This window comes from Nomascus leucogenys, chromosome 2, assembly GCF_006542625.1.
Source record: "Nomascus leucogenys isolate Asia chromosome 2, Asia_NLE_v1, whole genome shotgun sequence".
NCBI classification, from domain to species: domain Eukaryota; kingdom Metazoa; phylum Chordata; class Mammalia; order Primates; family Hylobatidae; genus Nomascus; species Nomascus leucogenys.
The window spans coordinates 124,420,889-124,438,778 of NC_044382.1; the positions used below are offsets into that span (position 1 = coordinate 124,420,889).

The 17,890-nt window shown below is 39.0% G+C and overlaps 1 protein-coding gene across 3 annotated transcripts in view; it reads right to left on the minus strand.

Annotated features, from left to right (window-relative positions):
* SEMA6A (semaphorin 6A) overlaps positions 1 to 17,890 on the minus strand; it is a 132,621-nt gene that overhangs the window by 6,512 nt on the left and 108,219 nt on the right. For 2 of the 3 annotated variants that reach the window (XM_003259863.3, XM_012505518.2), the window contains one exon: positions 17,498 to 17,662. The exons of the other annotated variant lie outside the window; for it this stretch is intronic. In XM_003259863.3, coding sequence (XP_003259911.1) covers positions 17,498 to 17,662 — 165 coding nt within the window. The remainder of the gene's footprint in view (positions 1 to 17,497; positions 17,663 to 17,890) is intronic. 3 annotated transcript variants of the gene reach the window in all.

Below are 17,890 nucleotides of genomic sequence, written 5' to 3' on the forward strand. Positions count from 1 at the left end.
ACACCTGTGGATAAAATGGGTTTTAATTTCTCTCATTGACTTGGTGATTTCAGTGGGGGTTTAACAAAGGCTAGACCCCAGTAATGGGGTGGAGGTGTGTTAGGTATTTTTTTCATGGCAATGAGTATTTCATGAAACCCTTCCAGGCTGCCAAATTTAGGGGGACTAGATATTCCCAATAAATGTGTATTATAATAGGAAGCTATTTACAATTGACTTTGGCATTCTACAATTTAAATTGCCCTCTCAGTTTAAAAGGAACGTGGAAAGAGTAAAGCTAGAGCAATTCATTGGTTTCACTGTGAAAATTGCAAATTTTTCACATGTATCCACTGCTTCTTAGCCTTACTTTTAGCTCCCAAATATCATTCTTCTTTCATGTCTGAAAGTCCTTGGCTATTTTGGACTCATGAAAGCTACTTATTCTTTCACTGGGAAGAGCTCTTTTTTAGTGGATGATATTTGAGTTCAGGTTTTTGGTTGTTAACAAGTTAACTAGGATCTGACCTTTCAGGAAAATGGTATCTCAGACAGATTTTTTCCCCCCGTCTCATTTTGTTATATAAAGAGTGGCCTTAAAAACATTTTTGCATCTCTTCATCTATCCATGGGGAGGCAGAGGGCTTTCCTCATCTGCTTGTGTAAATTCAGAAACATCCAAAGATGGAAGCAGATCAGAGAGTAAGTTGAAAGTGCAGTTGAAGATAAGGTAAACGTTATTTTTGGAAATGCCTTTAAAACTTAAAGCTTTCTGCTTATATCATGAAAAAGGCCAAAGAAGCATTCACAGAAATAATCAAGTCAACTTTGTGGCATAGCCATTGTGAAGGCTTGGAAACAGCAGACTTGTCAGTGGTGGTGACAAAAGCAGCTAGAGAAGATCTCAGTGGGCTTGGAATTGCAGGCTCCCACTTACTGGCTAGGTGACCTTTTGGCAAGTGACTTAACTTCTCTGGGCCTCAGTTTTTTTATCTGTAGCATGAGGTGAACACACCTAATCTTACTGCCTTACTGGGTTGTTACAAGAATCAAAGGAAATAAAAAATAGGAAAGAGCTTAAATGCTGTAGTTTGCTGGACAGATCTAAAGCTCAAAAGAAGCCACAAAGGAGAAGTGGTGGGTTAGTGGCTCACAGAGGGCTTCCAAGTGATAGTCGCAGCTGCTCCACTGGATTCCATTTGCTATTGGTCTCCCACAGGAGAGGAGTAGACATGTGCTTCTAGGTCCAAACTTCGTGCCTTCTAAATGTAGTCAAAAAGGTGATATGAGATTTCGAAGCAGTATAAGGGAACACATACTGTTTCAGGATTCCTATAGTTACTGAATTTTGAAATAAGTGGAAAATGTTGGCAATTATAGTTGGATTCTCAGTGGAGTACAAATCCTGGGCAAGTACCACATTTTTTCTGCATTTATAACCCTTGCCATTCACAGAGCTCTTAGTTGGGCAACTCAATAAATGATGTCTGAATAAATGGGTTTTGAATACATTGTAGAGCTATTTTTAAATGAACTTCTAAACTTGGGAGGTCATCTTTAGTGTGACTATCACCCTTGCTTTTGAAGTCATGGAAATAAATTCTATCTCCAATCATATAAAAGAATTTTAATCGTAGCATCTATCAGACAAATAAAAATAAATCTATAATGGTGCTCAGTATTTGCTCAAAACAATAAGAAGGGAAACTATTTCAAAAATGAAATTAGTTCTGGGAAAAATCCAAAAGAGTCGATGACGATAAATGGGTTATTTGCAACAACAGAGTACCCCAGTGGAACTGAATAATTAGAAAAATAATGCATCTCTGCAAAGGGCAAAGGGCAACAGGCTGGAGCTGAGTATCCCTTGCTTCAGATGCTGCCTGGAAGCCCTGGGCAAGTGAAGGGCCCTTGGAGGGTGGTATACTCCCCTCCCCAGGTATCTTCCCACTGCAGAGAGAACAATCAGGGGTGGCTTCTCTACCCTAGGGTCTTGAAATTCCTTCCTCTGCCAACCCCTGCATCCTCTTCTGCTCTCACCAACTGAAAATGGGGCATTAGTAATGAAAACAGTATTTGAAAAATCTTTTGCATTGATTCATTAACCACCAGCTATTTCTCACCAGTCATAAGGTGCTAAATGGTTATTCTTTCTACCTTCCTATTGCAGGAAGCAAGGCACACCCTGGCTTAGAGATTTCTCTGAAATCATGTCTTAAATTGGCAGAACTAAGAAAGAATAGAATCTCTACTGTTTTTGTTTTTTTTTTTTTTTCTGAGGTGAGAGTTTTCAGATGCTGGAGGGAGACCTCAGAGAGGCAATTTGAAGTTCTTTAGAGTCCAAAGCAATGAAAAGATTATGAAGGACCCTGCCCCCAGACCCTGCAACATGTGATTCAAAATAAGAACAATTGTAAACTGAAAACTAAGAGGAAGCCCAATACAATTCTGACTTTTCCTATGATGACCATGTTAATAAATTTTGAAATATCAAACACTACATTCCTTATTTTAAAAAATGTTTTCTAGTAGTCCTGCTCATGGATACTATTCTGTGCAAAGGGAACCTAGCACCAGGCTCTGAGACAATTTGCTTTAGAAATGATGTTTTCCCCTAACTTAGGGTTGGGTTGTGTCTTTATTATCACTCTCCTAGTATAACAAGGTTTTGGCTCCAAGCATCTTTGTGGCTGCCTTCAGTAAACATTTACCAAGCACTGCACTAGGTGTCGGGGAAGGACAATGATGAATGAGGCATAAATCAGCAGGGAAGAAGGCAAGTGCTTGCACACAACTCCGTCCAAAGTGTGGCTATGTCATGATACATCACTTCTGCTTCAACAGTGGGCAAAAGCTTTACATTGGAGATGGCATTTGAGCTAAGCCTTAAAGATGCACAGGATCTTAGCTGGAGTGGAGAGAGCAACAAGAACTGAGGCTTGGAGGGAAGGAAAGGGAAGGCCGTAGTAATAGTAAATGGTCTAATTCCCTTCTAGTCTGTTAGGCTGTAGGCATGAGCCACCCTTCCATACTCAAGCTTGCTTCATGGCTGTCATACAGGCTGTTCCCTCTGCCTGGAATATCCCTACTTATTTTCCTACTCATCAGACCCTATCTTTAGGGCTCAGCATAAATGAGGAAGCCTTCTCTGACTCCTTAGCCCAGGTAAGTTCTTCCTTCTACAAGTGTCCCCAGACTCTGCATTCCCTTTATTCTACAATCATCACTAGTATGATGCTTGTTTTTCTCACCTAGACTGCTAAAACTCACCACTGAATCTTCAGGCAGAAAGGTGCTCAGTAAATATCTTTTAAATAAATAGTAAAGGAATGCATACAGGAATGAGCACTTGTAGAGAAAATACAAGAGCAAGAGCTAGAAACACCATTTGGAAGGCTGTGGACAGCCCTGAATGATTAAAAAAGAGGTTTTGACGATCTGCCACTCATAGAAGGAAAGTTCTTGGTTAATTTATCTGCAATTTCTCTTGCCTGAGAAAGCTAACTTTCAGCTTGCTCTGTTCCACATTGAATTCATTATCGCAAAACTCTTGGCTTCAAAGAGTCAGTATCATTGCATCAAAAGCACAGCTAGTCTACCTGCATTTATTATTACTATATTTAAAATTAAAACTCTCAATCTTAAAGTATACTTATTCCTTGCACCTTACACAAATAGCTGGGAGATGTTATCTGTCCTATCAAAATGTGAAGCAAAACAGACAAGCAAAAATACGTAAAATCAATCACACCTATTAAATTAAATACAAAGGAAGAGCTCTACTCACCGCCACCCCAATTACCACCCTAAGTGTGTTAAGACCCAGGCAGCCAGTAACCTAACTCGAAATGGTTAAGTGTGCACTTTCCCCTCTCACCCCCTTTCACTGGACTGCCCATTTCTGAGCTGCTGTGATATGATGGATGTGTCTGTCTCCATAGTGAAGTGATTAATAGGCAACTGTGTAAAGTGGACCCGGTGACCACAAAGACAACAAAGCCTCTCTGTGTCCTTTAGAGAAATATGCAAAGGCAAAAAGGAGATGGACATTTCCTCCATCACTGAGCCAGAGAGGGTTTGTGTTGGGTCTGAGAGCTAAGAAAGATGGCATAACACCAAGAAAAGCCCCAGAGTAGGATCCCCTAAAAATAGATTCTTGATTCTGCTTTATAGTAAGACAAGCCTACAATTTCCTTGAAATCCTCATAACAACTTAAGTGAATGGAATCTAACAGCACAATTTTTCTTGTTTGCAAATCTTACTGCAACAAAATTCCAGGCTCACGGTCCTGCAAGACAGTATAAATGAATGAACTAATCACTAGCCAAGCATCGCCCCACTAACCACACAGGGTCCGCTGTAATCCCTGTTAAGAAGAGAAGAAAACAAACAAGGGAAAAACTCTAACTGGAGACAATTTATTCTCAAAGCCACACCCCAGCCAATCGAGATGACCACACTGAAAGTGAAATGGGAACTCTCTGTGGTTATCTGGGCAGGAAGCAGCCTTCTTCTTGTCTTACGGCATAATGTGAACCAGATGGCTTAGGAATAAACTGACATGCCAGCAGCCATGGAAATGGGCTTGGATTTTATAACTTAAAGTTTCCTTTTCCTTTAATTTAAGTGTGTGTGTGTGTGTGTGTGTGTGTGTGTGTGTGTGTGTGTGTTTTTCCTGGCAGGCTACAGATTAGGTGCCAGGAGGGGCCATGGTCTTCAAGATATATAAAGTTAATGACTGACCCTGCCAAAGTGGAGGTAGCTTCCTGGCCTGGCTGTTTAATATCCTGAATTCAGAAGCTATTTTAAAACTCACATATTGAAATAATGCTTGGAGTGGTTGACTGTAGATGAACCCACTTCCACTTCCATCACCTTTAAAAGTGATGCATTTTTGGTTGGGATGTCATCACAGGAATAGAAGGGAGAATGAGCCTGGAATCCATTCGATTTCATATTTTCAGAGAAGAAACAGCTTCATTTTTCCCCGTGTGCTGGGAACGCTCAGTTCACTCCACTGCTCTACTGCTTTAGAAATGGCATTGCCAGTGGGAGTGCTACAGCCAGAGCACGGACTGATGTCTAGACTGAGAGTCATGATAAGATAATTTTTAAAAGCCATGCCCTGGAATGTTGGTTTGTGGTTTCATGTGTTAGAACTGTTACTGTCCCTGTAAAGGTAATGATTCTTTTACATTGGCAAAGTTTTAGCAGTGTCTGCAAGGCGTATTTTCTTGCTTTTTGAAGTTTTCTTTCATCAGCTTTCTTAAATAAGACTAGAAATACAACATCTAAGTGATTTCTAAAACCAGACAAAGCATTTCTATTTTCCAACTTCCTGGTCCCATCTTCTTCCTTTACTCTCTCACAAGGCATCAAAGCCACAAAATGGAGAAGTGGACCTCCTTAAAAAAATTGTGAAATTTGGGCGAGTCTTTGCTTGGATTATTTGATTACTTGCTTTGATTTTTCTCTATAAAGCAAAGATAAAACAGATATGAAGAAACAGGTCTGTTTCAATACTGCTAAATCTTCCAACTTGAATTTTCTAGAAATGTAGTTCTTGAGATCTGGGTTAAAGATGAGACCGGGTGTTACTGGTTAAGAACATAAAGTTTGAGCTCATAAAGACCTGGGTTTGCATGTTGGCTCTACAAATAGCTAACTGTGTGACTTTGGGCATGTCACTCAGTCTCCAGGCCCCAGTAGTGTTGGCTATAAGATGAGCATTGTTGGAAGGATTAAATAGGTTGAATAAATGAACACAAAGCAGTTGGCATTGTGCAGAAAACGTGTTAATGCTCAATTAATAATGTAAGGACAGTGTTTCTAGAATGTTTGACTAGAAGTTGCCTGTCTTGTACAGGGTCCAAGATTAGACTATTTTAAGGCAACACTTTGGTAAGGTTCAACTGTGTTAGCCAAGAGTGGAAAAATAAGGATTTAAAACTACAACAAAACCTTGACTAGTGAACTTAAATAAGACAGCCCATCAGCACTGTGGAAAATGTCCTGAATCAGTGCCACTCAGCATTAACATCACCTGGAACTAGTTAGAGACAGAAATCCTCAAGTCCTGCCCAAAGTTTCAGCATCAGAATCTCTAGGTTAGGCCGAGAAACCAGGACTCCAGATGATTCTTAAGTTCCCTAAAGCTTGAGACATGCTGTCCTGAAATAACATAAATAATATTCCAGAAAACACATCTAAGTGTTTAGCTTTAAAGTCCAACCTCAGATACCATTAGGCAGTGTATAGGCAGACTTTCAAAATGATCTGTAAAATAAATAATAAATAAATGCACTAAGTATTCCTTGGTGTTCAAAGTATGTTCTACGTCTTTAATAGGTCTCATTGGATAATTTGTTTACTGTGGTTATCATGCTCTGATAAAGAATAGAAATCAACCTTGTTTTATTGGGAAGACAATCAAATTCCTAACACTTTCCCTTGGTATCTGTCAAAAGCATGGCATATAGCTCAAAATACTGTGCTGCTACTCCTGCAAAAGAATCAACCCAATTTGCTTGCACCAAAACTGCTGAAAAATGCTTGTGGTCTCTATTTGCTCTGGTATGAAGACTTGGAGGAGAATTTCTAAAAATCCTCATCTCTGTAACTGTGGCCATCAGATAGTGGTTGGTACCACAGAGCTCACCTATGTCCTAGATTGGGTCAGCCCAGGCATAACTGGTTCTCAAGTGCAGAAGCAGCAGAATGCTTGATGGAGCCCACCATTGGATATAGTGGCCTCCTTTAAAGGCCTGCATCTAATATCATCTCAAAACCCACTCCTTCAACTCCACTTACAGCTACTAAGCAATGTTTGAGAATGGTTTAGGGGATGCCAAAATCTTTACCTTCATTTCTGCATGACTAGACAAGAGAAAAGAAACTCATGAAAGTTCTTCTCCTTTATATTCCGGGGGTGAAAAGAGGGACTTGAGTTCATGTGTCATTTTCCAAAGTAAGGTCCTGCTTTATAATAATAAAAGATGCCTAGCACAACAGTTCACTCAACAGAGCTCCATGCTTACTGATCTGCTGAGTTGAACTAAATCTGCAAATCCATAGAATTACATAAGACATTTTAAGTTACATTAAATTTCTGCTGTGTGCTTTTAAATCATGGAGTGCAAGACCCATCAGCACTTAGGGTATATTTATTACCTTAAGAAATGTCAGATGATTGTGTCCAGTGCTATCTATTATTTATGAATAACAAGAGACTGTAGGACTGGAAATGACATGCTTTAATATGTCCAAAAGGTTAGGCATAATGCATTTCGCTGCCCTATAAATTTCTCGACACCATTTTCCTTTCTAATAAAGCATTGTCAGTGGTTGACTATACCGAACTTCCATTATTTCTATACTGTTCATAATGACTGCCTCTGATTTCAGTAAAAAAAAGTAATTGCAGACATCTGTTTGAAAAGGAATGCATCCTTTTAAAAAATATGAAATTTAAAAATAATTGGAGTGGAAAAAATTTTATTACCCCATTAAAAATGAATCTCTTTACAAAGATAGTTGTCAGGCTGTAGACTTACAAGAGCTTAAGAAATATTAATTAAGGGTGACAAACCTTCACATTGCCTGTAATTGGCTTTCTGACACCAATTAAGATCCCATCTACTGTGTATCCAGTATATTTTAGTATATCCACTACATTTCAGTAGTTTACTTCAGGGCGTTTCCACAATTTAAAGTGCTAAGAGATTTACATATGATGAGGTTCACGTGGCTCCTTTCAGTCCCTAGAGCAGCCCATACACTTTGCAAGAGTTTATCTATTACTTGCATAACCTATATCTCTCTGGAACCAACAAATGAACACAACTTTTTCATCCTCTGTCTTTCCAGAATAATGGCATGCGTGATGTAGTTAGTTTGAGCAAGCCCTACATAGTTTGAGGCCATTCTCATGTACAATGTCAAGAAAAGAGGAGCTATTCTCAGGAAATTACCTGATTTCCACTGCTTTGCCCTCTGTGGACTAGTTTGTCTACGGAGCAGTGAAGTTTGCAAAGTAAAACTTCTAACAAGCCTTTTAAAAAAAACTTGGTGAAACTAGGCTATCAGAAAGAAAGGTCCGAGACAAAGCCAATATTATTTTCCCACTTTTCCACATAATGCAAACTACAAATTGATTCTTCACAATTTTATTGTTAGGACAAAACAAAATCTAGATGAACACAGTGCCGCTGAACCAATTAAAGAGCAAATTTTTAACTACTCCAGATGTTCTGTTAATAAGATCACATTTAACCTAGTCCCCATAGTCCTTGAAAGTTCCATTAAGCTGTCAGAAAACTTTGTCATTGTGTGTGTTTTTGTAGAAAAGATGGGAGAGAATGGAAAAAGAGACCAAGGGAAAAGGGTGGGGGTAAAGTGTCATGTCAAGTAGATGCAGCTTGAAAAAGTGGCTAGAGATTAAAGGTGAGAAGCACCTCTAGAAGGTGAATTGATTTTTTTAATACCCTAAGGTTTAAGTTGGCGTTTTAAAAGCAAAAGTTCAAGCCTCCATAATCATGATTTAAGTCCTTCATCTTTTGAGAAAATGAATGTTAGGTTAAAAAATAAAAGGTTAGTGGTATCCCTAGAAAAGAAAATTCAAACACTGGTGTGCAAATTCAGGCAGGCAGAGAGATGAAACAGCTTTCTACATGGCTGACATTTAACTTTTTTTTTTTCCTTCTACCCTTTACACAATAATCTCATCAAGACCTTAGATAAATTCAGCAAGTTGTCAAAAGGATACAAAATTAATTATATCAAATCTACATCTATGCCCACACTACTGAAAGAACAATTACAGCCTCCCACTTGGGCTTCTCGGCTCTGGACCCTCTCCCCCTGCACACGTTCAAACATGGAAACCCACATCATCCATTTGAGAGCCCAGCACCTGACTTGCTCACAATATCATTTTCCTCAGTCCCTCAAAGAAAAGACGGAGACTATATATAGATTCCTTTTCTCATAGGTGACCAAGAAATATTAATATAGTAAAAATAAACAGTGGCATCCTAGATTATATTATTAATTAAGCCGTGCTCAGCTGAACCCCACTGTTTTAACTAAAGAGAGGAAGCAGCCCAACTTAGGAGTTCAGCTTGCCTGGGGTTTTACCTAGGATAGAGCTAGATAGGCAAGAAGCATCTACCAGGAAAATGCCAGCAATGTGTAGTAACAGACACTTTAGATCCAAAATTGATGCAAAATTCCATTTCCCAAACTTATTGTGTACATGTAATTAATAACCTAATATGATTAAATGAACAATTTATTATATATATATCACCTGTCAATCTTGCTATCTTTGTCTTTCCCCACTTCTACCCTCCTGTGGTACTTTTCTTCCCAACGTCTACCTTCCTATCCTCCACTGCCTGTTGCTAAAGCCAAAACTCCTTGGCTATACTCCAGGCTATGATTTCAATCTCATTTCCCATTCTAGTCCTCCATACACTTTAGTCACCACACACTCCTTGCCTCTTTATTATTATACTCTGTAATTTCACAGCGTGGTGTCTTGGTCATGGACTTTATTCAGCTTGGAATGCCCTTCTTCCTGTGAAATCTAACTTTTCCTTCAAGGCTTTGCAAGGTCTTTCCTGTGTCCCCCACTTGGAATTAGTTGTGCCACCCCTTAGACTCCCTTAGTACTCTCCCTCCCCCTCTTTCCTTGACTTCCCTTACTGTTAGACTTCACTCTGCCCCAGCATTTAGATCACCTTTGGGTATCCCTAACTAAACTGTAAGCTATCTGAATGCCAGGTTTATGTGAAATTCACATTAGTATCTTCTGTAACACTCAGCATAAGGTTTACATATAGCACATGTTTGTTCAATTTCTGTTGAATGCAGGAAAAAAGAAACAAAGGAAAGGTTGCTGCCTTGCCTTTCTTTGAGATGAGATTGTCACCATTATTAAACTATTATTTTTTAGTGCTTTCGGAATTCCAGTTCTTCCCCTCCAAAGCCATGAAAATGGTAAATGAAAAAAAAAAAAAAAAGGAGGGCAGCCATATACTTTAGGAAGGAAAAAGGAATACATATGGTTAACATAACAGTTGTTGAAATTTTGAGGTTAAGTAAAACATAAAAGAACCAATAGTTTTAACCATGCTCCTCTGTAAGAACAATTTGATTTCTGAGCCTTGAAAGTGGCATTTGAAAGCCTGTTTTCAATAATAATCTTTAAATTACTCTTTATCACATTTCAAACACATATATAATATTTCATAGACATTCTCTGAACTTAAGTATGCTAAGAATATTTTTCGTGGAATAAGATTTTTTTTAAACATATCAGGATATGGATTATTCTAGATTTCTAAGAGTTAAAGGCCAAATGTAATATATAATTTAGATCTTCTATATTCACTGAGTAAGTAATCAGTAACATCTTCTATAGAATTGTCAGGTAGCAAAAAGTTTAAGTACTCTCAGTTATTTCGGATAAACAAAAATGTTTTAGTTAAAAGTATGTCCTATGCAACATTTGGGGTGTATTTACACTAACAATTATTTAGTTTTGTTTCAATATTAAAAATATTATTCAGGTGTATCTGCAATTCAAATAAACTGAGCATCCTGTATTTTGCGTAGCAACCCTACTCTTCTTCTCCCAAACAGTGTGCTTTAAATGACTCCCACAAATATTCTTTAAACCCACCCAAACTTTCAGAGATTAAAATTGTTAATCTTTTTTTTTTTTTTTTTTTTTTTTTTTTTTTGAGACAAAGTCTCCCTCTGTCACCCAGGCTGGAATGCAGTGGCCGATCTCGGCTGACTGCAACCTCCACCTCCCTGGTTCAGTAATTCCCCTGCCTCAGCTTCCCAAGTAGCTGAGAGTACAGGCAGTGTAGAGTAATAAAAATGATGCTAAATCTTTACTCTCTAAAAATTAAACTGTTTAATCTCTAAAAGTTTAGAGTAATAAAAATGATGATAAATCTTCATGGGGCATGTATAGCACAATTTATAAATAAAAAAATACTGATGAACTAAATATTAAGAATTGTATTTTTCATAGTCAGCAACAGTACTAGCTTATGTACCAAATTTATTATGAACTTTGAAGGATACCTTTCCTGTAACCTTCAAAATCAGAAATAAGTGATCTCTAATTCAAAAGAGTTTTTGGAACCGTCACAATCAATTCACTATCTCTTCGCGTTCCTTGCCTCTGACCATGCACGTTCTGCCTGACTCAGTTAATTTTCCATTGTTGAGTGGAAGTGAAAACCCTTACCCTCCCATTATTAGTACTCCCCAAGACAGAAGCCCTTTTTCTGAAGTCTCCTTGAAACTGCCTTGCTCTACTCTCACATTTAAAAATGACTGCAATAGGATCCTTTTTACTAATAAAAGGAATGCAAATTAGTATGAGTTTTTTTTTTCTTGAAATAAAGCTTAGGCTTAAAAAAAAAAATAAAAGCCTGAGTTTGCCAACACTCCCACAAAAATTTAAATATGAGCCCTTTACCAAACATCCATCACTTTCGTCGTCTTCCTTGTCAAGTGATGTGTTATTGCTACAATATTGGTACTGAGGGAAAGAACTGAAGGAAAGGAGCTGAAAAACTCTTTCACAGTTCTGTGTCCTTGATGTGTTCAGCCAAATTGTCTTTACTTGTCTAATACTTTTTTTTAAAGTCTGTGGTGTGTGGTTTTGGCATTTCGCAAAGAGAATGTTGGTCATAAAGGCCTTTTGGTGTGCTTTTGTGTCTACCTGTGCTCCATCTGTCTGGTGTTTGATATTTCTTGGACAGGAACTATGTCTATCTCTAATATAGCCTCTTACTCCTTATTGGCATCCAAATTGCACCACAGAGCCAGTGATAAATTCTGCTTGAGACACCTCAGAAAATGTTTTTGTTACAGTAATATTACTGAAGAAATGGCAGAGAAAATTCAGCCCAAGTTTAAGAGTCAGGAAAAGAGGAGAGGCCTATTTTTCTTCCTTTATTACTGTCATCAGGAATAATTTTCTCTGTCCATAAAATCACTTACATATGACTTGATAGGAGCCAAAAAATTACCTTCTGTGTTGGGAGAACCAGGGTGCTTTAAAATCCCAAATCCATTAGATTTTAAGCATTGGAGAGTGTTAAAATGTAAGAGTAACCAGGGGGTAGGATCTATTATTAACTGTACTCACCTAAAATGAGATTTCTCAGTCCGTTAATAAAGACAGCTGACACTGAAGGCTTGGAACTTAGAATAGGTAAAGTTTGAATGGGAGAAAAGGCGAAGGGTCGAGGGTAGGCTATTGCCAGGCCGGGCAACACTGTGTAGCACAAGAGTCCTTATGGATATCAGCAAAATAGATGAAAAGTGGAAAGGCTAAACATCAACTTTCCCTAGGCCACAATTTGAGTAATAACTAGCGGCAGACCACACTAGGGTGCTTGCTGCTGGTGTGGAGAAAAAACTTGCCAGATGCTTAACAAGCCTAGAGTGGCTAATTTCTTGTTAGTCTAAATCCATGTTACTTTAAATTCCTATTTCACAAAACTTTCCACCCCCAAACCCAAAGCTCAGTAGGTAGCAAAGAAATCAGAAGGGCACTGGATTATATAATTACAACACTTGGAGTGACGCATGTATTCGCTTGGTTTTGCAAGCCCAGCCAGGAGAGGGTATAGTGGTCATCAAATCTCATTCTTCCAAATGTCAGAACTTTGTTTAATCTTCACTGGACTCCTTCAATTGCTACAGTACTTAGTCACCTAAACTTTGGTCATTCAACTACCAATACTACAATTTTAGTCATAACAATGAATCTCACCTACCATATTATTTACTTAGTATTTTTATATCCTTCATAACTCCTGCATTATTTACTTAATATTCTATTTAAATTACCTTTAAAATGTATTTCAAAGGGAAACTTGATATCATTATCACAAATTTAAAAAAAGTGTCACTTTTCAAAGATAAAATGTAACCAGAAAAATAAAAATTAACTTAAAGCAAAACAATGTTAATTCCAGCTAGGTCCAGCTGGAAGACAAAGCCCCAGTGTAAACCCTATTTTCTGTTTGTCAAAAAGAGATAGTAGCAAGTTGAGGGAGTTGTTAATGAGAAAACACCAAACTGAGACTTTTCCTTTCACGTAATCAAGAAGATAATGCAGAAGACTGAAAGAGCAATGAAAAGGGCATAAATTTCCACCACATGACTCAATACTCTTGAAGGCCACCACGTCCCTGCCACCTAAATCATCCCGTGTAAGGTGCTGCTCATCTCCCTCGGAGGCAATGCTGCTGTAGGCTACTGCACATTTAAAGAACAAATAATTAACTATAAAGAGAATTATTGATAACCTCTGTGATTTATAAAATTCCATTTAGGATTGTGACATGTGGACAATACTATTCATCTTTATAGATCTTATGAATCTTACCGGAATATTATTTCCCAAACTAAAAACTGCTTATACAAATAGCTTGTACATTGATTAAAATACATTCAACATTTGCTATCCATTTTAGCTTATTCACTTAATCTCTAATTTAAATTCTGTTTCTGTAATATATCTTATTCTTGTCTTTAATGTGCATGTTTTCTGGACTAAATGTAATAATGTGATAATATCTCACTTTAAAGATTTCCCAAAAGATAGAAGCATACTACAACTCTGGAATTTCTGATTAAATGGGAACTGCTCTATATTTATTATTTTGTCTGTTTTCTGAGAGCTCACAAGAATTCTTTATTATAAAATAAAGTATGAAATAGGGGATTTTTATTCTATTCAGGATATATTCTTGTGTCCTCATAGCAGTGGTCAGCATTTACATTTTATATGTATGCAACACAGCTCTCTTGGCTGCTCTGGATGTGGCTAATTTCCTTACATACCTCATAGACTTCTTGGAAATCAGCTTTAAAGTATTGTTACTTTTGGTAAGGAATAAGAGGCACAAGAGTGGTTATTTGTTCTCAGTATTGTTTAACCTAAAAAAGAAAGCTCTTATTTCTTTTGCTGTGGGAAGCGATGGTGGAGAATAAGCCAGATCTAAAAATAAACTGGATTTTCTTTCTTATTTATGTGTGATTAGAGCCCCTTTGTAACTACCCATTACGACCTCAATAGTTATAGGAGGAATAAATAATATGTATTTTTTAATGTGGCAAAACCAAGAAAGAAGTAGTCAGGGCTGCATCTCATTTATCAACTTGGTGATTAAAGGGCTCGCTCTAGAGGCTCCAGACATCTAGGGAACCAGAGATAAAACAGAGCAGTTGGCTGTGTTTTTACTAATGAATCCAGGGCTTGAAAGATATCAGGCAATTTTAAAGAAAAGCAGCAAGGACAAGAGACATTAGACAAGGCCAGTAGGGTAATGAAGGGCAAGGCCAGTTACTGAGAGAGAAAATTACTTCATTTTCTATGATAATGCTTCCACGTGCTGTGCAGGTCTCTTCTCACGCTTTGTTAGTATGACTGTATATACATACAGCATCAGAATGCTACAAACGGTGTAGAAGGAAAGAGCCTTGGAACATTCCACAGAGGGGCAGAGGGTTTGGGTCTGTTATTTTGAAAGGGGGAGGCTAAGAACAATGGTAGCAGAAGGGGGTTAGGCTGCAAGGTGAGGAAGGGTGTTTCGACAGAATGTGAGGGACGCACAGGATTAAATCAAGACGAAAGACATAGCAAGGAAAAGAAAGAAAAACGCAGCAAACATACTCTGGAAATGGAGAATTGTTTGGAGGATGAAGTGGACAAAGAATGGGACCAGCTCACTGGCAGTCAGCATATCTGCAGAGTAGAGCCATGGGCATGTCTTGCTCACTGGCCTTTTTACCAGTGGCCAAAATAAAATGGGCAATGGACACTTGACTCCTCAGCGAGCTGGTCAGCGGGCACATTGTCTGCTTAGTGAGGAAATGTGATGGATTTTAGAAACAATTCCAGAGTATATTTAGCCCCTAAAGCTGGGGCACACAAATGTCACATTCTCATGAGACAATCGACCCAGTAGACAGAGCACTCATCACAGGCCCTTAGAAAACCCATGAAACTCTTGCATCCCGGGAGATGCTGCATACACGGATGTGACATCATTAAGGCACCGACATCAGGGAATGAAAAGAAGCGAAGGCATCACAGATTGGTTCAAGTAAAGGGACTCCATGATGAGCCAGAAAAGGAACAAGACTTTTCCAATGGAGTAACGCCATCACTAAGTCATACCACACAGTGCTCGGCAAAACGAAACAGAAGTTGAAAATAAATCGTGAACATTAAACAAAAAACAATTTGGAGCAAAATGGAAATTAAAATCATAAAAACTATGATAAAAGGAACGTTAAGCTACATCTTTTCTTTAAAATTTCTGCACAACAACTCATTGGCATTGCCCCATCAAACATACAACCAATCATAAAAAACAAACTCAAATTTGACAGGGCAAGGCAAGGAGCTACTAGCACAAGAACAGTGATCATGTTAAACACCCATGCAATCACCTCTGCCACCATTGTTTGACAATATGTAGACTGCTTCCAGCTTTGTCAATATAATAAGACCCAAGAGAATGAACAATGCCGAATTTTAAAATGATCTGTCAAAGTGTTAATTGGACTCTTTGAGAACCTCCATTCCTTGGAGGGAGTTAACGATTAGAGAAAATTCACACTACCCCTCTCAGTGAAGTGAAAAGAAAATTACTGCAACCAACAGCTAGATATGTAGTTGGCATATTTAATGCTTTATTGGAAAGGCTGTTTGATTTATTTTGTTTCAGAAAAATCGCAGTGGGAAAAAACAAAGTGGTTTCTACTAAGCTTTTTCTTCTTGAGAATACAGTCAGGACTAGCACATCTGAGGTCAGGAGCCACACATAACAAATAATGGCACACGCTAAGGCTTGTAATCTGTCGGGACAGTTTCTCTTCTACCTGGAGCTTTCTCGGGATGGAAAGAGCAGGGAATCCCTGAAACTGAAAGAAGGTGATGAGACAAAACCAGCTTAAAAAAAAAAAAAAAAGATTTGGCCAGGAGCAGCAGCTCAAGCCTGTAATCCCACCACTTTGGGAAGCCGAGGCAGGGGAATCACCTGAGGTCAGGAGTTCAAGACCAGCCTGGCCAACATGGCAAAATCCTGTCACTACTAAAAAAAAAAATACAAAAATTAGCCAGGCGTGGTGGCAGGCACCTATAATCCCAGCTACTTGGGAAGCTGAGGCAGGGAGAATCTCTTTAACTTGGGAGGCGGAGGTTGCAGTGAGCTGACATCACACCACTGCACTCCAGCGTGGGCAACAGATTAAGACTACATCTCAAAAAAAAAAAAAAAAAAAAAAAGATTTGAGTCAGGGCTTATTACTAAGGGGAAGTCTATAGAAGAAAATAAAATCAGTTAAGAGGACACGCTCAAGAACAAGACAAAAGGGGCTCCATCTTTGTATTTTGACTTGGCAAATAGAGCAGCAGAGTGCCCAGCACTCTCAGGAGATGAGAAGCAAAAAAGCAGATGAAAATGTAGCCTGAGAGTCTGACCAGAAAGCATTGTCTAAAAGTGAAGATGGAGATATGTATGCAGAACACTCTGGGGGAGGGTGCGATAACGACTGTCTTCCAAGGGTCACGGTGGCTGCTCTGCCCTTGAAACTCAAACTCCCGCTTGGATGAAACTCTTGAAAACATATAGAAGTAAACAATTCTGAATGGGGGGAAACAGCTCAGCAACATAACTGGGCTTTTCAGTCTCTGATTTATAAGACTGTTTTTTGGACAAGTAAAGGCCTCTTTGGTTGCAGCTGCAACTAAAGTAGGATGTGTTACCAGAAGCAGCAAATGGCAAGAAAAGAGATGACATTTCCTGTCTGCAGCTAAGCAAAGAAAGCAAAGGAGAATTTAGGACAGTTCACAGTAGAGTCCCTTTCATTTAGTGTGCCTTCCTTTCTGTTTTAAATGCATAGCAATTCTGCTTGATTAAATAACATATTTTTGTCTTAGCTACTATCCTCTAAGGGCAATTACAGTACGTCTGAAGAACATGACTCTATTCAAATTCAGCACCATGCAACAGTGAGAGATGCTACCAGCCAGAAAAGACTTTGTCCTGCTATTTCTCAATTCACTGATTAACAGGGCCTTTACTTCAATTGCATTCACTTGCCAAAGCGCGAACTGCATTCCATCACATTATGGTGGGAAAAGAGGGTCCAAAAATCACAGAATGAGACTAAGAAGAGTGACAAGGGATGTCAGAAGCCAGCATCTGCTTCGGGCCAAGCCACACCTTTTTTGGGTAGAGGAAGTTCAGAGGATATATTATTTGTTTTGTGTGGTTTTTCCTTGGTCAGAGAATAATTTAGGATCAAGCCTCACATAGAGGATGGGGTTGCAGTCTCTTTCGAGAAACTTTCAATCATAGCACATTGGAGGTTCCTTAAATGTTGCCAAAATTCAGCTGGAAGCAGTTACACAGTCCTCCCCACTTTTCCCTCCCTCTCCCCCGAGAGGAAGAGGCATTTCCAAGGCCTTACCCTTCTTGTCTTGGTGATTATGGGAAGACACTGCCCCCAAAGGGTCTGTGCTGTCAGGTGAGTCAAGCAGATGCTTCCAGTCCAGCATTCCTCCCCTAGACTCATACCCCTCTTGAGCCGTCGAATCTGATGTGGTTGTGCTGGGCAAGAGGGAACTGGAGTGCCCTGTTTTCATCACAAATACAGTTAGGAAAACATCACTGGAGAGACCCACATTCCCTTTGCTCAGAGGCCTGGAGGTGGGACACCCAAGCTGGCTGTAAGACTGAGAGGAGACCGCCCTAGAAATGACGCGGCTTAGTGGTGGTAATGGTGGTGTGGGGTGTGTTCAGCAGAAAGCCCCTTGAACTTGTAGTTAGAAAAGGAAGGGCCAGATCCTGTCTCTGACACTTG